Source organism: Spodoptera frugiperda, chromosome 8 (assembly GCF_023101765.2).
Source record: "Spodoptera frugiperda isolate SF20-4 chromosome 8, AGI-APGP_CSIRO_Sfru_2.0, whole genome shotgun sequence".
NCBI classification, from domain to species: Eukaryota; Metazoa; Arthropoda; class Insecta; order Lepidoptera; family Noctuidae; genus Spodoptera; species Spodoptera frugiperda.
In genome coordinates, this window is record NC_064219.1 from 26,040 (window position 1) to 50,683 (window position 24,644).

The following is a 24,644-nucleotide window of genomic DNA, read 5'->3' on the forward strand; positions in this document are numbered from 1 at the left end:
TTGGGGCATAGGCCTTATTTGGTTAGGTTACTATATGTATAATGATCTTCCGTATTGTTCCGCAGGTACCTAACTACGGCCTGGCGTAGTGAGTGCAGTGCTGTCGTTCGTGAGTTTGTGACAATCGTCACGCGAAGAGCTGGTAGAAGCCATTAAAATCGACCACCACACCGCTACTCATACGGGAACTGATAAAAACTTGTTACCTTTCTCGCGTTTCGTACCGTGGATATATTTTAAACATTGATTAATTTAGTCTAATCACGACGTGGCCTTGCGTCGAGGGTATAACTTTTCGTCAGGTACCGCTAATACACAGATACAAACCCATGGACGTAACCTAGACGCAGCCTTCGACGTCGACATGGCTGTCTTCCACGTTATCTTTCTTCGTGGTGCACACTGGCAGTGGGGAGGAGGCACGGAGCGGCGCGCCGCGCTTGTTTATCTGTGGACCAGTATCAGCTGATGCGCGTGGAGCGCCCGGCGCGCCGCACGCTGCTGCCAATCAGCTGATCGCAGTAGGTCGCCCGCCGCCGCGCGCCGCCCGCCGCCCGCCAGTCGCCACGCTCTGACATAACGCGCCGCGCCGGCCCCGCCGTCACTCGCTCGCTAACCACGGCTATACATCATTATACAATCCATTTTAATACATTTAATAACGTAAGGCATCCGATTCACAAAACTACAGTGCTCGTCTATTGTCTTACGGTCGAAAAATAATTAATAACAGATTTTAATCAAATATCTCTGGGCTTTTGACAGAAACTCTATACAAATAGGTAGTGTCAAAAATCAATATATAATATTTTTGGGATGAGATCGGTTATTCATGTTTGTCTTTCAAGTCACAAGAAAAATCTAAGTATAGTCGTAGTTACCTACCTAACAGTAGATCAGAACTTAGTACCTAGATATTGTATATATATATATATTTATATATATACAACCCGACTACAGCTACAGCCTACAGCTTATCGATATAATTAGCGTAAATATCTAAACAAACACGTTCTGATGTAGGTAAATAAATATAATATGATACAGAAAATACAAAATGAAACGTATTCAGTTATCAACGTGAAAATTTTGGACTGAGCAATAAGAATAACACTTCCTACCTTACGTATTGGTTAATCTCAAGACCGGCTACTCCGGCTAGCGGCTTGGTTGTTGGTTTGGTGGTGGGTCCGATCACATTGTTCTGCTAGTCAAACGAATGCCCTGGATTTTGGATAAGTACGCACCTGGCCACTGGCTACATTAGGTGTAGACATGTAAGAAGAGAGGTGCCTGCCTATAGAGATATGTTACGTAAATACATACACGTGAACACATGACCCTTTCTTTACTGTCACACAGTAGGGTAAAAATAGCGTGAGGTCGTGCAAAATGCTCCATGTTCCGGAGTGAGGAGCGAGCACATAAAAGAATTCTGCTCCCGGCTGCACGCCTCACTCCCTCGGCCGGCGGCGGGAGTGCGAGCGGGACGCACGACGACACCCGCCTGTCAGGTTCGGTACTTAAAATGGCCGATGCTTGCTTAGTTTCGTGATCGCCTAGGGAGGGGGCCGATGTCGATAATATTATGTTTTATGACGGCGGATGGCAGGCGTGTACATAAATTGGGTTTTCGTTTTATGAGAGATAATACTAACGATAAATATTATACTCTCGTTTCGGGAATCGAATTTTACCCGAAATGAGTTCTGTGACGACTACTTGTGGCTGTGCAAGTGTGCGTGCATCTATTAATATGTACCTTTCAGTACGATAGGTACTCAATGCGTAGAGAGGCCGTTATGAATGTTATGGTCGCCGCGTAGTTGTCGTCGCGGTCGTCGCCAGCGCGAGTACTGACCTATCAGACCGCGACCAAGCAGCTCGGTATACTCCGTGATCGTTATTACGAGTGCTCTTATCTTAAACGTTTCGCTACGCAGCGTATCTCGCCGATTGCTTATATATTGCCCGGTTTACTGCCAGCAATATAGGTAGTACCCATAAATGTACGTTGCCTCCCCATAAGACCCACGTTGTTTTAAAACCGGCCATGATTAGTAAAACGATGCTTTTTGAATTACCCAATGAATTACATTCACGGTTCTCCATCAATGGCGTAAATGAGAATAAAATAAAATAATAGGTAATTTAAGTCTGTCATTGTTGATAGTTTTTAGTTATCAAAATATGTGTTCATAAGTTTAGTTCTTCGGCTGTGTCAGTGTGTGTACTGTGTGTACATCACTAGCTCACCGAGTCGCTGCACTATGTAGACATACAGACACCCCTAGCAGGTATAAGTTGGGAATGTGCAATAATGTTTCCCTGATAGCCATGGTCGACGCTGAATGCTGGGAACGTGACAAACATCAATCAGCATAACGCAGTACAAATATATATTTAGAGCACAGCATGGGAATGGTTACTGGAGTGCCAAATGTGACATGTTGCTGTATAACGACACGGCGACAATAGGCGGTGTACGGTGTTACTGGCGCGAAGTTAATTAGGTACTAGTATGTACTGCGCACTTCTATGTTCTATCTAACATCTAACACCAATAATTACGGACTTTGAGAATAATGCATATGTTGCAGTCAAAACTCTTAACCAGTCAAAAGTACTAGGTCATTGTCATTGACTAGTAAAATCAGTCAAAAATACTTTTGACTGTAATCTTTAGTCAATAATACTTTTCACTAAAATAACAGTCAAAAGTACTTTTGCCCAATGGAGTTGGTTAAAAATACTTTTGACCAACCATTATTTAAAATCCTTTCTTGGTCGCTGTCTACTAGCTACTACTGGTAAGACGAATGTTATTTTTTTTTTAGATATTCGTGACTGCAAATGCAATATTGTCTATGTCTATTATGTTGACAGCTTATTTGACGCACGAGTCGATCTGTCAGGTCCAAGTAAACACCAAAATAGTAGTGACATGAGAAATAAGCAGGAAATGCCAAATGTAGGTGGAGACTTTGGATTCACCAAGGAGAATAAAGTGCCAGTCCCATCGACCTCATGACTACATGAGTGTGTCGAAAATTATTTGGGATCAAAGGTCGATCATTTCAAGTTTTTTGAAAGTAAAACGAAGTTAAAATTAAAATTAGTCTTAAAATTGTCCCCACAGTATAGCGCGAGGATAGACCAGGCAAATTTAAAAGCAACGTCAATTTTATTATGTTTACATATTTCCTGCAATGAACCATTTATAGTATCCAAGAAGTGTATAAACCTACCTACATATACATAGTAAATGTAGATATTGGCAGGATTTCATTGCGGGAGGTCCAGTCTTGAAGCTAGTAGAGTCTGTTTCGACAAGCAAACGCTGCAGCGTTCTCAATATTGGATACTTATTTAAGTAAGAGCTGCGAGAGTGGCGCACGTAGTGAAGCCGCGTGCCGCCACGCCGCGCGCCGCGAGATAACGGCGACACACGAATCTGTGCGGACAGATATGACACTCATAAAAGTAACAATAAACTTTTTATCGTCGGCGTCGCGTCGTCGCGAAGATAATACCGCAACCACCTTGGTATTATGCTGCGGACGCAGGCGGCCTGGCCGCGCAGCTCGCCACGGGCGTTCGTGCCGACCCAATCATCCATTAGTCTCGATGTTTATTTCGTGTTTATTATGTGGATGTTAATTTAACGCCGTCGCTCGCTGTGATGTCGGATAATGGAGTAGGTACGCAAGAGTTCGGGGCCGTGTGCGTGCTGTGCTAATGGACGGTTTGCCGCTCGCCGCGCGCCGCTCGCCGCTCGCTCCTTATACAAAAGTACCTACTTACGTCGCGTCTCCCGCCAGCCCACTATACTCTATACATGTGCTGTGCGCCTGCCGTCCGTCACGGCACACGTTAATAAGATCTCTTTGGTTAATTGCTGCTCCATGATGGTCGTCGGCATGTTGCTAGTGAAGCATAACGATGGGGTTTTATTGTAATGGTTTCGTCTCAATATTTTATTTCCCTGAATGACAGTTCGCTGTGAATAGTTTCTTTCCTAACAGCTATTGTACATTATTCACGACTCATTGTGTTTAAGTGCCTTTCAAACTGAAAATAAAATGTCGAATGGACAGAGAGCGCTAGGCTTTTGTTTAGCGGATATTTTGGAAGTGTTGTCATTGAGAGTGAAACAATAGGAACGAGAGAACCATACAACATACAACGAGTGTACGATACACCGGCAGTACCGACTAACCGGACTGACACCAAACTCCTGAACCTCGTGAACACCAAACCGAACATTTCCTATACATACACTGGCTACCTACATCTATACATATAGTAAAACTGTAGTACCTGATAATATTTATTGTAAGAAACAATAAAATTACAAATAAATTATTTACAATTATTGTTATGTATGTCCTTTCCATTCACGGGACCACAGGGTCCCGGATCTTTGGAAAGCGTACGAGAAGCCGAAGTCAACTCGCAGAGGTCGGTTGAACAATTTAAATCTAAATGTAATGTATGAATGTGGAAGTACACCAAAGGACAATCCCTGACTGATGCAGGACTAGTGTGAGATATTATTATGGTAAAAAGAAATGTTAGGATTATGGGTGTGGGTGGCTATGGAATAGTTACCCGGTTAACTATGGAATACTATGGCCCCTGCCCCTTACCAATATTGATACATATGGATTGACTAGCAAACTCAATTAATGGGCCCTGGGACACGGCCGCTAGCATGTAGCGACAAGGGGGCAACATACGTTGAGCTGCTTGAGGAAGGAGAGGCATCCCACGGCTATCAGAGCAATCCCGGAAGTACAGTCAAGACCCCTACCAGCATCTTACTGGGATACATCCTTCCCCCGAGTTGGAGTTGAAGGCAACTCCACTCTTGCGAATCTCCACTCAAACCAGCCGGTTAAGGCAGGAATGAGGCAGGAGAGCCTCTCCGGTTAGTCACAGGTACTGATCTTTGTTGAAAAATAGGGCCTTTCCTGGCAGTCAGGTCCGTGGGGCTCCGCCACTGCCCAACAGTTCGCCACAAGCTTATTGTTACTATTTTTACTGTAGGTACGGTTGACCTGACTTTTAGTTGGTAAAGCGAACCAATATGTTCACTTACCATCGCGAATATTTAACTATACTTTACTGTGTGCAACTGGCCAACACGCGGAACAAACTAACTAGTTTGTAGGAATCACCAACTATTGCACGGTGTACTAAATTATATTACGCACAGTACGCACACAGCTTCACTGGTAGGACACAAACGCATTAACTAACACTCTCGTTAGGTGTAAGTTGAGCAAGTAATCCGTACCTACCTCAATACCTATTCAACATTTTCATTTGAGACTGCGCCGAATCAAACGCCTCAAGTGGGAATGGATTGGCCACACTCTTCGAAGAGGTCCTGACCACATTCCTAAACAAACATAATTCTTGAGGTGGAATCCTCAGGGAGAAAGGAAGCGTGCTCGTCTTCGGTAAACCTATGGGGTAAACCGAGGCGTGAGCATAGGCGTGGCGTGGAGCAAAATGAAGCAGGAAGCTCAAGACCGATCGAGATGGAGGAGGATGGAGACTTGTGAGACGCTCCCTGCTTCATGTAAGGGACATAGGACCTTAAGTCAAGTCACTTACCAAACACACACAAATGCATAATTAAATATGTATTGCACTTTGTACGTTGTAAGCACACATTTTTTAGCTATCGGCAAACTTTTAATGATCATTGATCAAAAACAAAATACTGCGGGTTTTTAATACAAGGTTTAATGTTTCGCCCCGTGTAATTAGTTTATTGATATAAGTTTCCCGGTTAGGTGCCAATTATTTAAGTTAGTGGTCAATAAATCTTAACATTTTGTTGTCGCTGTTGTGAATTCTAGTGCTATCCTTACACAACGTTGAATAGCTTAGCTACATAAATAAATAAATACATCAATACGGATTCAAGTTAACTGGAAATATGTTTTTCATTGATTTCCATTTCATCGGAGGTTTTTATTTTTCATCTTGAAGCTGGGCGGGGTTAAGGAACTGAGGGTGGTGTGGAAATGACTTATTTTTCAAAATGCTTATTGCGGCGTTTCGCGGTGCTCGTGTGCGTATTATCTTAGCGCATGATTTAAACACTGTAAATATCAACACTTCATTTACTCCTTGAAGACGGAGAATAGAGTTGGTCATAATGCAGAAATAACAACTTAGCTTTTACCAGAGGCGTCACCCGCGTTTCGTGAGACAAAAAATACACTAGTGTTATTCCAGACCATAATCTACCCCTGATCTAAATTTCATCCTGATTCCTTCAGCAATTTTGACGTGGGTAACAAACAATGACTACTACAATACAATTTCACAAAGATTCGCATTTATAATATTAGTAAGATGTAAGTAATAGGGCGGCAGTTGCGAGCATATTGCTGTTGCCCTACGCCGAGTGGGTAATGTACAATTAGCTGCGTACGTCGGGCGCTACCACTGCTGACTGGTGACTATGTATATTGTTGTATATGTCACAAACACTGCGCTAGTACAGACGGGCAGTGCTTGTGCTTTGATTGTGATGTCGCAGCTTTCTCCGGCGCGGCTTCGTCGTGAACATGCTAAACATAGCAGTCGAGGGTCGCAGGCACACGTTTCCAACATAACAATACATTGTTCCATATGTATGCGCACAGTTCGTTACTTGCGGACCGGCACATTGTACATTTTGTCAAGGACCTCACGTGCGGTTTCTTATATGTTACATACGTACATACGTACGACGCCCAATGTACCTGTAGCTTGTGTAGATGACAAACTATACAAACCTATCAGGGTGGTTCAAAAGATACCTAATTATGTTTTTATGGTATCCTATGATGCTGCGGCCATAATATTAAGATATCATGTAGTTACGAAATACCACTAACTCCATTTTTGTATATAATAGTTTTTTATGTAATTATGTATTATACACTGTGCAGCTAACTCATATAGGTAGGTAGAGTATGTCAGGTGCGCGACACCGCCGTGTTTGCCGCGGCGTGTCCGTTACATCACCCAATGCTGCTCATGGATAAGTCCCCTAGCGTGGCTCGAAGATAGTCCAGTTAGTTATATTCAGATTGTTTATAACTATATATAATTATTTGAGTAAGAGTAAGTTTTGTTTTACGAGTTAGTAACAAAATCGAAAATATTGATTTAACCTGTTTTAAAGTTTCGTGACCAAAGGGCAACAAGCCTACTCCAATGACTGGACTAGACTCCGCCGGCCATCCATCTGTCTGTCACCAGGGTGTACCACATGAATGAATAGCTGGATCATTGAAATTGGAGAGATCATAATTATTCAGGTGTCCCTGAAGTCAACGTCCAAATGATGCCAGATGGTCGGCAAGGTTCCAACAGTTGGTTACGCGAAATATAAAATCTCACATCCTTTTTAAATTACAGTGACGTATTTAACTATGTGTTATCCACGAAAATTTGTACACCCTGTGCCAGTCCTTTGACTCGTGTTACTACAAATCTTAATATTTTCCGCTGTATTTTTGCTTATTATCCTGAATACCGCTGCAGTAATATGGAACGATACATTCTAAGCCAACTGCTTTATTTTGGAAAAGGATGTCATATTTTGAATAATTTATCCACGTTCTTTTAAATTACCGTACTGAAAATAAATTGTACTGCGCTAGTGTTAGTGGTAAATACGATCACAACACTCAATAATGTCTGAAACGGGAAAGTGTAATCTAATAAATAACTGAGCCTGATTTAATAACTTAATATAAGTTGATAAGTAAGTCACGTGAGGTCAAGATACACCTACCATCTAATTAACGAATGCGTTGTCAACGGCAACTAAATATTCAAGAAAGCATCAAGTTCTCGTAAGATACGCAGTGTCACCAAGCCGGCCCTTCTAGTTTATACAGCACTGTCATCTAGTTTGCTAACTCAGCCACGGATCTTACAAAGCAGCATCAATTTATCATTTTACAGCACCACGTTCTCAAGATATCAAAATACAATGAAGCATGGATGTGGATCACTAACTATCTTAAATAATACTCTATAATCTTGGAAACAGAGAACAAAATTAACCGCTAGTACGTAAGGGGAAAACATCCAACCATTTCCACCAATTACAATTGGTGCAAGATTCATTGTTTATAATAAAACGTTAAATTAAAATTTTTATATTTTTGTTATTAAATTTTTAATTATTATTATTATTTTTTTAATTTTTAATTTAATTTTTTATTTTTGTTATAACTAAAAAATAATAAAACCATTTTATTTTGTCGTCCCTAAGGTGACAGGCGCTTTGTTTATTGTGCGAGAAGTTCGTGATGTTTTAGCCAACTAAGGGGTAAGCAGAGATGCATATACATAGTTACATTGCTACATGAGTTTAGTAACATACACGTCGCAACTGTTCGTGATATCTAGAAGCAGAACATGGGGCAACCAGATTGGGCAGGCACGTAGGCAGATACATAGGTTCGAATGGCAAGACGGGAGCATATTACGAATAGATGGTAAATAATAACCATCATGCTGAGTATTTATAGTGAGTCATTAAAGTCACATAAACAAATGATAATATAGAGAAAGAAGTGACCAGAATTGCCCGATTCAAATGCTCGTTAATTGTGGGTGGTTAGTAATTTACAAGCAAACGTAGTTTTTCATATGTTCCAGGCAAATATTTTCATATTTTAAATAGGTGGCGTTCAGTGAGTACGATTGTAACTATGATTTAATGTTACACGTCTTGCTATTGTTCTGATCCCGCGTTTTGCTGAGTCATTGGCATCCTCACTTTCCATGGTGTGATTTTTGAGGTTTAAATACTTTGTGTTAATTCTGTTATTGCCATATTGCAAAATGTATTCGCCGCTCCTCCCGGAGCTCCCTAGAGAAGAGCAAGATGTAGGACATACAGCCTGTGATACAGCGCCTCATGTTAGTCCCCGACACTCCGCCACTGCAGCTTTATACTAAACTCGTGGCTTACACTTTACGAAACTCAGTCCTAGGTTTGACTTTGTGTATACTCGTTCATATATGAGGATGTAAGGGGAATCTATAATTCAATTTATTTATTAACTAACTAACTACTCCGGCGCAGTTTCATCCGCTACTCGGTTTATAAAACATCACGCTACGACCAATAGGAGCCGAAGCTATAACCTTACTCGATGAATGCACTAGCCAACACAAAAAATATTACTCCATTCAAACCAGTAATTAGTTCTGGAGATTAGCACGTTGGAAAAAGCTTTTCAGCTTTATACATAATTATTACATTAGTTAGAGTAGCTGTCAGCAACTTCGTACTCACAAATAGGTGATTCCCGTTTCCGTGAGAATTTAGAGTTCTCTTAGTGCTCCCCCACACGCCCCAAGGAACATGCAGGCCAAGTTTCAGCTTGCTAGGTCCAGTAATTTCGGCTGTGCGTTGTCAATCAGACAGTAACGGAAGAGATTTTGATAAATATAGGTAAGTAGTAGGTATAGGTGTAGATTTATCGCTAGCCTAGGGACACATTGTTGATGTGGAAGCATATTTCTTAAAAAATAACACGTACGTGTAGTAACGATACAAACGGGTGTACGAGGTACAAACACTGTATTAAGGTGTACAATTTGTTTTGTATAGATAAATGTTTAAATAAAACTTTGTAAGTATGTAATCATTATATTGTAATGTCTTATATCAGAGGCAATTAATTTCCTACTGGACATTATACACCCCCGTCTGCACACTATGTATAATGTAACATAACTAACGGATCTAACAACTGTCGTCTTGTTACACTTGTTAGAGCTACGAATATTTGAGAAAAATATGTTGAACTCGTGAACGTATTTATAGTTGTTACAGTTACGAGTAGATAGCCCGGTAACTAGTTAATATAAACATTGTTAACATTTGTCATTGTCACAAGTTTCACAAAAACGTATTTTATCGTTGATTATTTGATTAATCAAGTTTATGAACAATGTACGGTGTACATTAGGAATCAGGAGTACCTCCAGGTCCGGTTTGATTATTGGTTAGTGGAGGAAGCGCCCGGCTACTGGGCTGCTGGGGACACCCGCGCACATGTAGACAACTTCTGGGTTTGGAAGATTAAGCGACAGAAAGCAATATGTTTATTTACTACTACGAGAACCGGAATACACACATCATGAGAGTGAGGAAATAACTATAAGAAACATTGTGTACAAGTTTTCAGAGCGCAAAAGTGAAGTCGTTGGTGCCGTTTTGTAGATACGTTGGGCTGGTGGATTTTATAAGAAACTATAAACTCGGGTTTTTAGCTAAATCTTTACTGCCGTTAAATTAAATTTTTCACTGGTCATTTTATTCAGACATTAAGGAACAATCTAACTAGAAAAGGTAGGTAGTGCCCTTGCGCTTCGCTTGGCTCGTCTTGGCGGGGGCACTACCGTGCCCCCAGATAAAAATTGACTAAATAGTTCCTAATCAGAGAGAAGGAAAGCATCAATTCATCAGTTAGGTCAGAAAGAGCCAAAACTTTTACAAACAACAAATTAAAAAGATATTATAACACTGCACGCACTCCCTGATTCTTTAGGTCACCGATGCAACTGGCTTACGACTGGCTGAATATGTTGTAGTTAGTGCGAGCAGACAGATGGCGTCGTGTCATGTCGTGTCACCAACACCAACAATTGATGAACTTGTCTTTTTGAATAGATATTGACACTAAACTCTGTCACTATTTCTATGGCCATTTTCGTCTAAATTTAGCTAAAAAGTAGGCCTTTTTAAATTCAATACTAAGTTACCATAAGTAGCTTACTTTTGCTAAAAACGATTTTTTTTATTTATATGCTCTTGTTAGATATTCACAAAATATTCTAATAGGTGGGATCTGAATCTATATACGTACTTAATATACATATAGTTAGGTAGAATTGACGACTGTTCGCTTGTTTTTTTTTTGAACGCGTTAGTCTTCTTAACTACTGTTTCGAATTTAATAATAATAATTCTTGTGTTGCATAGTCGATGAATCGAGAAAGTCTATAACATCACGCTACGATTAATAGGAGCCGAGCAGAATGGATGAAACCGCGCGAAAGTAGCTAACTAGTAACTATTAAAGCATATAGCATATAAGCAGGTGACCATAAACCAATTTTTTATAGTTTTTGAGGGAAATTCAATAGTTAGATAGAAATAGTATCTAAACAATAGGTCCCAATCCAAGCTATAATCCAATTACATAATTTCAGTCAACAAAAGTTTAAATGCCGACTGAAAATAAACGGGCTACAGTGTGGAATTGAGCTAAAGGATACTACGAGCAGTAGTTCCATATTATTGTATAGTAGTATAGTTATAGTTACGTGGATCGTGGAACTTACACGTGGCTTGCGCATCTCATGCAAGACATTTCGAAACCTACCAACGGCAAGTATCAATGTGACTTTTTCGATTTATACGTACTTTCTGAGATAATTTAGACACCACTGACAAACGGTGAATGAAAACATCGTAAGAAAACCTTTTATAATTTTTTATTTTTGTTTTTTTACTTTATAATTTTTGATTTATAAGTTTGAAATCGCTAACCCACATTGAGCAAGCGTGGTGGTTGTTCAAACCTTCTCCATATGAGAAGAGGCTTTGGTCAGAAATGCCTACTTACAGGCTGATTATGATGATGATGTTTGTACGTGGATCATGTTATTAACAAGTCTTGGCACTAACACAACATCCTGGCTGGCCTGCACGGTTCCGGTCACATCTGGTCGGTCCAATGTCTTTGAATTAACTAAATAGGTAAATCTAGAAGATTATTTTTATTTGCTTAGTTTATAGTGAGAATGAACGTGTACACTCGCACACCTACACACCCGATTTGGCGAACATTCTCGAGTGTGGCGGCTTGGAATGAGCTGGTTAAAGACAGCGAGGGAGTGTTAGTGGGTCCGGAGGACACGGACAGCAAGTGAGTGATTCCAGTCGTACTTACAGGGCGACGGGCTGCGTCCGCACTGCGCATCCAAGGGGCTTCCGATTGGCATCCGAACTATGCACTGTCTACACACACACACTGCTGCACTGTACACGGAGACCGCGCGCGTCACGCGAGCCGCATGGAGATAAATAAAACTATGTATTAGGGATTTTTTTAAAAAGATAGTTATATTTTTGGCATTGGACTATGACACAATATAATACTATGATATGCTAAGTAAGCGTTTTATAAAGACTTTTACATGCCGAATATTCGTTAATCAGACTATTCATCAGAGGACTCTTTATATATAATTTTAACAAACATAACCGCTTACAAAATGAGATTAGAGGTACGATTCTAATTACCGTCCGGGACTGCTCTAGAACTCATCACCTATTCCAAAACATAACTATGTCTAGTTTTATTATTCATATTTTTCTCACTTTCATTTTTTTACTCTATAGGTACATATTTATTATTATACAATTTTTGAACATATAATTATCGATATGATATCTTATACAGAAAAACGCAAGGAGTCGGCGACGGTACAATAATAAATGTTGAAGCGTCGGTTACTGCGTTTGCGAATAAATATTTTCGTTGGTGGGTATGCACTAGCGTCGGCGACGCTCCGTCGAGCGACCAGCCTGGCCGGAGCCACGGCCGGAGCGCTCGGTCGGGATCGAGCGAAACAATAACACGAATCGTTCGGGTCCTCGGCGAAACAACACATCATAATCGTCCGGTACAACAACACATAAATCAACGTTTAAACAATATCAACATACATAGGTACTATTTGGTATTAGGTTCGTTCGCGAACGAGTCGACGCGAGGGCGAGAGCCGCCCGAACACAGACGAGCGTGCCGGCCGCGGCCCGGGGCCACGTCGGCACGGTCGCCGCCACTTATCACTAACTAATTACAACGAAACATCACAGAGACCGGGGCCCGCTCCGGCACCGCTCGGCTACATGTAGATTGGCAGCTGCTGCAGCGCTCGCTTGTCGAAGCGGTCGTAGTGCGCGGCGGCGGGCGGCAGCGCGCGCGCTATATCACAGTCCAGCGCCTCCGGCGGCAGGTAGGGGTGCGGCTTGAGCCGCGCGCGGGCCGCCAGCTTGCCGCCCGCGCCGTCCGCTGCGTACGACTCGAACCGGTAGCACGCCAAGGGATGCGCCGGCTCCTCGGCGGGAGCGCGAGCGCGGGCCGCCGCTGCTGGCACCGGCTGCGGCGGGGGCGCGGGCGGAGCGGGCGCCGCCCGGCAGCAGCGCCGGGCCTGGCGGGGCACCCGCGCGCGGCTGCTCGGGGTCACGGCGGCGGCCGCGGCCGCATCTCCTCGCGGCAAGTTGTTCACGAACGGCACACGCCGCAAGCTTTCGAGCCTTCGGAAATGTGAAGGGTGGATCATGAGCAGAGGCTCGATCTTGACGCCCTGCGGCGGCTTGGCACAGTCGGGAAGCTCGTATTCGATACTGCAGTCTACGTGTAAAGGCACCGAGTAGTCCTTGGGGGCGAGCGAGGCAGGCCGTGCATCCCGGCGAAAACGGTCAGCGGCGGCAAAATCAGCCTCCCCGCGGGCGTAGCCCGTCATGACGGCGGACGCAACCTCACGGCATGTGCGCCGCGGGGCGCGCGCCGATCAGCTGATTGTTGAGGCTGAACGCAACGCGCTCACGTGCGCGCAGTTTGGCGACGGCCGCGAGACTAGCGCGGGGCCCCGCGCGCCTGCGCCGACCGCGCGCGCCCCCGTCACTCGCGCGCCCCCCGCGACGCCGCCGACGGGGGGCCGTTCATCCTGGCCTGCCCCCCGCGGCCCCGGGACTCGCTCGCTGTACTAGCGCTAGCTATGGCGGTCGGATGTAAGCGTGGAGCGGCCGCGGGCTAGCGACGTCGCCGGGAGTCAAGGGGGTGCGGCGCGGCGCGGGATGTGCGCTGGCTGCCCGCCGACGCGACGACCACGAAATTTCATCGACAGATCGATAAAAATGGCGAAGGTTCGTGGGTAAGTACCGATGCGAGCATTGCGCAGAGATGCACTACGCACGGTTTACGAGTGCGGGGTGAGGGCGGAACACTCCTGCAAGGGGAGCGGGGAACTTACTGTCAAACAGCTGACTACAAAGACGTTTCAAAATATGAGCCGCGAGAGAGACGGTGCCAAGGCACGGCTACGGGGCTAGTGGTCCGTCCGACTCACTGTACCACACTGTACTCACCGCATTGTTCCATATACATATTAGTTATTTCTAATTAGTTATTACATATGCGAAGTATGCTCGGTGAGTATGTGTCGGCCGCTAGCTACAATATTGACCTTTTAGTTTTTAATGATTTCAACCAAAAATCACTGACATTTGAATACAATATTTACATTCGGAAATAAGTACTTTTTGCGTTGTCCGTGCGGACTTGTGCTAGTTATTTAACGCTTATGCTTAATAAATAATAATATGATGATGATTTAGTGGATCAAGTAGTTTTAAAGAAGCCCTGAGCAAGATAATTAATTAATAATTTACCCGCGTGACAACATACTGGTGAGCGCGTGTGTATATTGCTACAAGTATTAGTAAGTAAATTAATTACAAATATTTTCTTCAATCATGCAGTCAAGAAGTCAGTAATCAGATCGCATGCGGAGAAGTATCCTTATATAAATAGGGATGATAACTGGGTCAAAAATAAATAATTACAACTTTTCAATACAATAAAATATTAAAAAATAATCACACTCTCATTCATAAATTTGATGAACTACTTAATTTTCGATTTTTTTCTAGCTAAATTTCTAGAAATAAGTCTGCTATTTGACGTCAAAATCTTATGACGTCATAACAGAGTATTTCATACAAAGTTCATAGAAAATATCGTTTTTGACGTTTCGAAAAAAGTATTGAATTTGTCTAGTAGGAAACATGCCTATTGTAATCTCTAATTTAATATCTTTAGTTGCGGGTTAAACGCTACGTCCTTTGGTCGTAGCACGTAACACCAGGTGCGTAGTAAACAACTGTTTTGAGTGGAAAAAGGCAGCATGGATAAAGATCACAAACCCTACAGCTAGTCAAAACCCGAGTCACGCCCATTTTGTTACTACTAAAAGTATTGTACTGCACCGATAATTAAAAAAAAATATATATTAAATACCAGGTCACATGACAAATAGGAAATGAATTACAGTTCATATTTTCACGCTGCTAAGTAGTACACTACGCGCTGCGAGTTAGGCGCTACGCTACGAGTATAGTGTTCGTCCCGCAACTTCAATGTGAAGTTAGGGTTTATACATTTATGGTATAGTGCCCTATGGTTGGTGTTAAATTTTGAAGTAACGGATAAAAAGTAAAAAGCTTTTGAGAATTTTAATTTCAACTACATGAGCACGCGGTATACTAGCAAACCCCGAATGTGTCACTCGGGATTGACTACTCACCGCCGGCAGACTCCGCCCGCGCACCCGGTGACCGCCGGGAGGCGGAGCTAGTTCATACCAAACCTTGTGTTTGTGAGACAGTTAGCACTTTATATAGCCAGCCTTGTGAAATGTCACGACTCGGATTTGTCAGGCACGACGCGACATCGTGCTGCGGTACGGATACACTCGTGATCATCAGACCAATGCCAATGACCAACTTGCCGGCAGCGAGTCCTTTCGGGAATAAAATCAGTTCTTAAATTAAAATATCCTGCATCGCCGCCTGCGCGTCTGTTGCGTGTCGGGGCCAATATTAGGCAGTAGGCACACGGATTTGGATATGGTGCAGGGATAGGTTATGGTTTGAAATAACAATGAAGTATTTTCTATCCCGGAAATGCGGGCGAAGCCGCTGGCAGAAGCTAGTGTGTATAATTGTATATAGATAATGTATGTGTTGCACGGCGCATAGATTACGTATGTATGTAGCTAGGTTGTGGAGGTAACAGTATCCCGGCAGATTGCAGGCGAGTGAGGGACATCGATACGATGCGGTGCGGGCGGCTGGCGGCTGCATCCGATCTGATGAAACCAGACACGGCGCAGCAGCGCGTGCACGTGTGCGTGCACACACAGACACGGATCGGCTATACACACACACACGCGGCGGCGGGCGGCCGGAGCTCGCAGGAACGTTCAATCATGTTTTTTGCACTTATTTAGTGAGCGCCGCGCAGCTCGGAGATAACATACTTAGAAAGTTTCACGTGAACTTGGGACACTAGTGCGCGCCGTCCGCCTCCGTCTTGTTGCATTGCTAGTGTCATGCTAGGCAACACCGTATGTTACATATAAATACAAATTAATAACTTATTATGTCGCTTGCTTCTTTACATCTGTTTTAGTATAGTAGAACTAACAGGAACCTTAACCAATTAAGAGCGCGGTGAGTCGCTTACATACTCGTATCATACATAAACAGGTAAATGGATAAATTTATAAATGGATTACTAAACACTCCATGTATAATTGTATGTTGCCTCTTGCTTACTGTGTGCTCCGGAGGACATAAAACAAGTTGCTCAGTAGACCAGTGTCCGAGTATTGGTGACGGAGCCACAACGCTAGCACCCAGCAGTATGTGTAAGTATTGTCACACAGGCGAGGTGTAGGCCGCCGCGTGGCCGAGGCTGCTCGCTGCACACACTGCACCTATTGTCCGGGTCCTCTATACAGTATACAGCCGGAGACCGACGCTATGTTATAGTCACAGCATTCAGTTAATCGATTCTACTGGATAGTAAGACTCAGCGGGAGTTTCTGTTTAATGTTGGCAAAAAACGAACAAAGGGCCTCGGCGCGTCACAATAGCGCCGTCATCTAAGATTTGAGAAATAAATCTACTGCGCTTATCTTTGTGCGCACAGTTTTTGTGTCGGGGCTCGGGGCTCGGGACTCGGGACGTACACATTATTATCAGTCAAAGGGAAAGGTACAGCGAAGTACAGTGTCAGGCTCAGGTGCTCGCACTCTAATGTTTCGGTCGCATGTACCACACAGAATAAGCTACAATACCCAACATAATAAATACTACTTTCTCCCAGTAGTCCTGTTGTGATATTTAGCGCAGGCACGGGACGGAGATGTATGAGAGCATGTCGTCATTGAACCGATGTAGGGCTGATGCCCGCAGTCGGAGTACGAGCCGTGCACTAGTCATTCAATGTTCAAACATTGTCTGTGCCACGGGAGACTGCACGCAGCGCCCGTCTCCAGCGGCAATCTAGACACACGGCAGTGTGTCCGCCAAGTTCGAGCAAAAAAACCGACACACCGGCCGTGGGTTATATTACACGAACCATTTCGGGCCAAGTTCGACCCACCTATAACTCAAAATCTATTTTATCTGCATATGAAATTTCTAGTATCTATCGAGATCTACTTACTTATCTAAAATACAAAATTTCATTAATGTACCTATTGTAGATCTTGAGATATTGACGTCAGAAAATCGCTATTTTTACTATACACTCACTGACTGACTCACTCATCAAAAACCTAGACCACTTCCAATAGTCGTATTGACTTGAAATTTGGCATGGAGGTAGGTCTTTAGGTCAAGGTAAAGGAAAAAATCTGAAAATGGCCAAGTGTGAGTCGGTTTTAAAAATAATGAAGGTGTAAATTCATACCCCTAAGGAACTAAAACAAAAAAATTATCTATATTTTCCAATGGTCGTACCGACCTAAAATTCGTTACGAAGGTTTGTATTTAGTCAAAGTAAAGTAAAATAAGAAAAAAAGAAAATAAACCTTACAAAAATAAATGAAATCCCACCCAAAACATAAATGTGAAAGGATGCCAAGTTCGATAATATTGGAATGCTTCGCCTATAAAAGAAGTGAGATCTAAATAAGTACCAAGTTCCATACACAGACCTCAGTTAAAAATGATATAACTTGGCAAGTTTTAATAGAAAATTATATACTTGACTCATTGCGTTTAGTAGGTTTATAACAAAGTGTGTGAAAACTTGCCAACTTGTTATATCATTTTTAACTGAGGTCTGTGTATGGAACTTGGTACTTATTTAGATCTCACTTCTTTTATAGGCGAAGCATTCCAATATTATCGAACTTGGCATCCTTTCACATTTATGTTTTGGGTGGGATCAGATTATCAGAGCCACAATGTTTCGCGCGGGTGGTGTCCAGCGACAGGAGATGTACCCACACTCCACGCTCCACGCTCCACACCACGAAACCACGTATTTATAATTATGTAATTCTATGTAACTGGCTTCCGCCCTTCTATTACTTACCTCTTCTTTTCCAAGCGATGAATTTTGAAAAAACCGATTCAGTCACTAAAAGTCCGTCTTCTGCTGGCTGCTGGGCTTACGTCTTCAGTAGCACAGCATCGAGCTCAGTCTTTAGCTCTTCACATTTAACCATATATTGCCAGTTTGAGAAAGCGTCGCTGCACCTGGCAGGCTGTCTCCGGCTCCAACTATACACTACTTTGGTAGGGGTGTGATGTCCACGCGTCTGGCGCACAGCAGTTAGTCATCAAAGAAATTATTTTATTATTATCTGAATACAGGGGTACCCAAAACTCAACTATATTTGACCAAAAGATTGATTACTCTGGGAATAAAAAAGTATTAAGAAAATATTAATATAACCTCGACATTGAACACCCCTCGGGACATAATAACTGCTAAAAATGTTTTTCATTCATACCCTGAATAGTGCTGGTACTACTGGTATTACGGTCACCAACAAGTGACTACATATTACTCGCGATTGGTTTGAAGTAGCACCCAGAGCCGGAGTAACCCTATCATGGACCTGCAGCAATACAATTTTCGCCCCTTTTCTGAATCATGTGACTCTCGTCAAGTTTCATTAGAGTTTTCTTTGAACTTTTCAATTCACTGTCGTAAAACGCTACTGTCTGATAGCACCCAACGAATCGGGGATACGATATAGCAGGTTTGCCAAAACTTTTGAACGAAGTCCAGTTGCGTTCCGCAGGATTAATATTAGTTGTAATAGTATCTAAATACTAGATGGTTGTATATGTGTAAACAGTGCAGTGGTTGTATATGTGTAAACAGTGCAGTGGGCCCCTGTCGATGCTGGGTCCGTAGGCAGTTACCTAGGCTCTGGTAGTACCGCAGTGCCCGCAGTACGCCTGTACCAGCTCGCTGCCGCCGTCCGCCTCGCCCGCTGCTGGTGGCCCAGCGTCACCTATTTGCTCCGGGAGAGGTATTTCTAAACGATTTTAAATAAAGCAAAGGGTCCTCACATTTAGCTACATTGTTACAGTGTTTCGTTGCTGCACACATTTAGTAGTCACGTGTTCCTCTGCCGGGGCCGAGAAGGCGTGCGGAGAGTAATGGATCGATTCTCATCGTTAAGCTGGTGATTAACACAGCGGATCTCAAATTTTGCTGCCGTGAAATCGGTTTGAGCATTTCTCGCGTGATGCCGGAATCGTTTATAAATGGCCGACAGCGGGCGGTGAGCAATAAACGTTCTCACGCATTAGCTTCAGCAAAGGTATTGAAATAGAGGTACACAAAGACGTCGCCTCGCTCCTCGCCCAGCCTGCACAGTGTGCACACGAGTGCTCCTTATTGATTCGCCGGCGGCCACATGCCGGGGCCGCGACTCCCTCGGGCTTCTCAGATCAGATTGACCCTTTTCATTTCCGTTCTCGCATATTTTTATTTATTTGAAGATGGCGAAACAGTATTTAGTGGTACAAGGGGTGCGGCGCCGTGCCTGGAGGAGGGGGAGGGGTGGCAAGTACTGTTGTTTACGACGCCGCACTAAGTAGGTAACCCCTTTGTGGTCTTACAATAGACGTTGCTTCAGCTTTGTCGTTCTGTTGTTTCTCATGTCACGGCGAATAATGCCCGGCCTCGCACCGCTCGCACTGCGCACTAGTTGGCGCGCATTGTGCTGGCGATGGCGGGGCTCGTACAGCGACTGTGCAGTGTCACATTATGTGCAACTACTATATGTAGTGTCAGGAGACAGAATTACTTAGATCACTTTCAAAGAAATTACTTTTTTTTAAACTTTGCCCCACACTAGGATTTTCTCCTGTGTCGTGGGTGCGTTTACAAACATACAAGTTCACATACACACACACACAACACCTGGGTGTTATACCTATGTATGTGAACTTGTTACGTCTGTTACGTTACGTTACGAGTCTGGACTCGGAACAATAATTTGTAGATCACACAAAGAGTTGCTCCGTGCGGGAATCGAACCCGCTACACGTTCCGCGGCAGCCGGTCACTCAAGTTCATGGTTAGTGGACACTGCGCGCCGGCTGGTGCCCGGCGTCCAGCAGTGCCCAGTGCACGGCGCGCGAGGATCTCGGAGTGCGGCACTCATGCGCGGTGACGTCAATACATTGTTTTAGTGTTTGTTCGCCGTGGATGTTGCAGTGAACGCGACCGTCTTCCTGCGTAAACAATGACAACCTGGGACAGTTACCAGTTGCAGGCGAACAATTTAATGTAACGATTGCATTCATCACGTGAATGTTAGTCACGGTCCCGATGGATCTCGCTGCGCCTGCGTTTCCCCGTGTGCCGGTGGCTTGCCAACCACGAGACGCCGCGGGCGAGAATATAATATTATACTTAATATGAAATTACTTGATCTCCCTGCGAACATTGCTTGCCGTGTCCGTGGTACGAGTAGGAGCGGGTGCGTGTGTGCGTGTGTGCGTGTGTGCGTGTATGTGCCGCGCGTGTGGGCGTGTGGGTGGCCGCGCCGCGCTCGAGTGTCGGCCTGTCCTCGCCGGGACTAGCTGGTACTCGCCGTGCTCGGTCCACACCGGGTGGAGCATGTGTAGCATACAAGTAATAGGCATATTATATTAGGTATACAGATATACAACCTATTATTTATACATACGTAGCGATTGGTCGATTAGTACCTACAAAGTTACAAGTTTATTTTATTTAAAAATAAAATGAGAGATTGTGGTACTTCAATGAAAGCAAATCCCTCGCTACTAGTTAGGTTTATGGCTGCCTGCAGAATGCGTAGATATTTAGAATTGAAGATGTCGAGACGTTTTTGTCGGCAGTAAATGCAATGTTGCAATGTTGCAATGGAAAGCGTGTCGCTGCCTAGTGCGCGCTGCGCTGTGATGTGCATCGGATCGGAGAGTGGCGGGCATTACTTCACGCTCGCGTCGGGTTACAGGCAGAGCCACCGAGCCCCCGCCAGCCCCCGCCAGCCCCCGCCAGCCACCGCCAGCCACCGCCAGCCACCGCCAGCCACACCTGCGCATCCTGGCTGGCCACCTCACCATAAAGAGTAGAGAAGGTTGCGTTGTGCCGTTTCTGAAGATCAAATGTTGTTTCAACCTATCTCCACCTCAATACTTATATTACCAATGACGTCAGTATGTTTGCTAAGTCGCGTACAACTTTACTGATGTTCCTGTTCGTGGCGCGGTCGCGACGTGTTTGTCTGCGACGCGCGGAACTTCCAAGTATCTTCATTGCTAATGTTCAAAACATTTAAAGCTCTGTGAAGTGAAGTCGTTAGCTGACATTTTAATGTCAATCGTAAAAGAAGGTCGTTAAGTTGTTAAGGCAGCTCGCCGTGTCACAGCGGGCACACAGACACACAGACAGACAGGCAGGCAGGCAGTATGGCGGCACAATAATGAGCCATTGTGTGCTTCGCCAGTGCCGTCAACAATTTCACACAAAAAACAAGCAATTTACTTCCAGAACCGCGCAGTCCCGAATTGGGGTGTTCTTTTGTTCCCGTTTAATGCCCGAGCACTTCGGGGAGCTATTAAAATTACTGTTTTGTGCTGCGCCCGGGTAATATAAAGTGAGATTGTAGAGTGGTTCAGTTAATAATAAGATAACAAGCGAGTGCAGTGCTCCACTCGGCCGCTGGTGCAGCTGGCGGCGCCGCGGCGGCTCACGTGGCGAGCTGGAACTGGGTCGCTCGATACAGTCATTGCAAACTTTATGAAGACAACGCTATAAACGGAAAGGAAAAATAGATACCTCACGTAGTGCTCGGACTGGATGAAAATACCGATAAATTGTTCACAGCGCTTTATATCCACCATAACGTGTTTTATTTCATAACACCCACCACAAGTACCCACGAGGCCACTTACTTCTTTACGACGTACTACCTGTGGTACCACGTCCGCTACGATACTGTAATAAGGAATCGGGACACAGCCGCAGCGCCGCACCGCCGCCGCTTGCACGCCGACTCTTGTACTTGCCACTTGTCTTGTCTGAGACTATAACAAAAACCTGAGCTTCATCAGCCGAACATTGCACGCGACTATACAGCTGGTGGAAGGAGGGTGACGTCTGCACGGCCACGCGGGCAGGTAGACACTCACTCAACACACATAGTTTTCATTTAAAAAGCATGTGCTCATGACTGAAACATTGCACGAACTTGGTCGTGATCCATCAAACGAAAACTTAATTTGAAGACAGCGCAGCTTGTGCCCGCAATAAATTGAAACAGACAGGCTTCAGAGCTGCGTGGCTAGGCGGGAGGCGGCCGCGGTGAAACTTGAGAGGTGACGCGCGGCCGACGCACGCCACCACGCAGCCACGCTCAGAAGGTCCGCCGCCTGCTACACAATAATACTATCCTCGATGATCATGTTGGCGATGATATTTCTCCTATTCATAAAAATTACTGGCTCGTTAATTAAGTGGTCTCTTGCGCAACTGTTGAGTTTCTTTCCATATCCAAGGGAAGATTTTGTGCGGACCAACGATAGAAGCTTAGACTTCGTGACTCGTAGCTGTGTCACACTTGTGTCCTCGTGATTCTCCCTCCAACCCACGCCAGTGCGGTACTTCAATGATAGAGCTGGCGAGCTGCACGCTGCACGTGGCGTACAAGCCGGAGTGAACTAGCCTTCTGTTGCGGTCGCGCAGCGTGGCGGGTGGCGCGGGCGACGTGTGTTCCGCTTAGTGTGGAATATGACGCTGCACGCCCGCACTGGCAGAAATATCGATTGCGTCCTGAGTACGGGCGCGCGGTACACTGCACTCCGGCACTCCGGCACTCCGGCACTCCCCGCGGGGCTGCGATTATGGTGATTGTGAAGCTGTTATGAAAACGTTCTCTCAGTGGTAATGTCGCTCACTCGTACATGCACCACACACACACACATACACACACTCGGCTCCACAGGCGCTATACACCGTATACAGCTACAGATATACCATACATATAGTTGAACTCTTTCTGTTCGTCCACCGCCGTGTCTTGAACTTGTAGAACGATATAGAAGCTGCAAGTACCTGTATCGACAAGATCTACGCAGTTAGTGCACCAGCTGTCCTTGTGACATGGTGCCTCGACGGCCTGCGCGACCCGACGAGTGACTAGCGACCCAACTTAGCCATTGTGTATTCAAATGTGTTTACTAATTTGTTGACGATCTTGTTGCCCGCAGCCGTATGGTTGTAGGTAGAGCGTGTTTGGCGACTATAGCCGTAAGTACACATCGGCTGTAAGGATTATGTTTCAAATTGTAAATGTGAGAATACTACAAGACATGTACACAGTGAGTAGGGACGGCTCCCCCGGCTACAGAGCAGTGTATGTGATGTAGTCGTGGAGAGCGCGGCCGGTGAGCGAGCGAGAGCGGCGCATCCAGTTTATTTGTAACAAATAACTTTATAACAACGGGCGGCCATCAATGCCGGGTGCGACGTCAATCCCAGTTGAATGGAACTTTTTATTTATTCTTTGTGTAGAACTCAGTGGGCTTGGAACGAACCCCGGCCCGTCGCATGTCTCACGGCCTCAGTCCAACTATCGAAAAGTTTCCGTTTTCATTGCGGGCTGTAGAAAGTGGTTTTATTTAATTTGTAGTTTCATCAACAATTGCACACACGTGTACACGTAGTATGGTGGTCACCTACTTATAGGTAGACTGGCAACATGCGTCAGAATGTTATACATGATAGGTATAAACAAACATAAACAAAATATTAAGGTACGGTACTAACTGAAACATTGAGTTTAATAAATTTATTAACTAGAATTTATTCAAATATTCCAGTCGGAAAGCAGGAGATTTAGAGTTTACATTGCAAAATCTTGCAACTGTTGGATTGGCGTCCGTCGGTCGTTGTTCTACGCCGTGGACACGGCGGAGCTATCGGATTGCGAGGAATTCATGAGATGTAATTTTAATTCTGCCATCTTAAAAGAACGTAACATTGTGGAATCCTATTTCGTGATACACTAAATGGCCCTGCACCCGCCCACTGATCGTTGTGTAGTTTACATTTAAGCTAACGTTTACTAATTAGTTACAGGCAAACACAATAACACTGTGCTGCTTATTTTTGCGTACTATAACACACCACGTGTCAGGGAAGGGCCTCCGGGGTTTCTATATACTATAGTATATACTACGTTGTACCGAGTAGTTAACAAGTGACAGTATAATGTAAGTGCTCGTTTACCCGGGAAATAAATGATTGTGTTCAAAAGTTACTCGTTAGTGAGTGCAGGCAAGTAATTTGCGGACGAGCCTTGAATACCCGCTGCAGCTAGCTGGCGGCGCGGCGCGGTGCAGCGCGGTGCGGCGCGGTGTGGCGCGGTGTGGCGCGGTGCGGCGCGGTGCGGCGCGGTGTGAGCGTGACATCAAAGCGCGGAGCCCGGGGCGGCCGCTGCGTCAGCTGCTGCTGACGGCGCCTAAT

General features: G+C 44.6%; 1 protein-coding gene across 1 annotated transcript; it reads right to left on the minus strand.

Annotated features, from left to right (window-relative positions):
- Window positions 1-12,137: 12,137 nt before the first annotated feature.
- On the minus strand, window positions 12,138-13,958 carry LOC126910912 (uncharacterized). Its single transcript, XM_050695226.1, has one exon. The coding sequence runs from the start codon at window positions 13,570-13,572 to the stop codon at window positions 12,952-12,954; it is 621 nt and encodes a 206-aa protein (XP_050551183.1). The 5' UTR covers window positions 13,573-13,958; the 3' UTR covers window positions 12,138-12,951.
- Window positions 13,959-24,644: the final 10,686 nt, after the last annotated feature.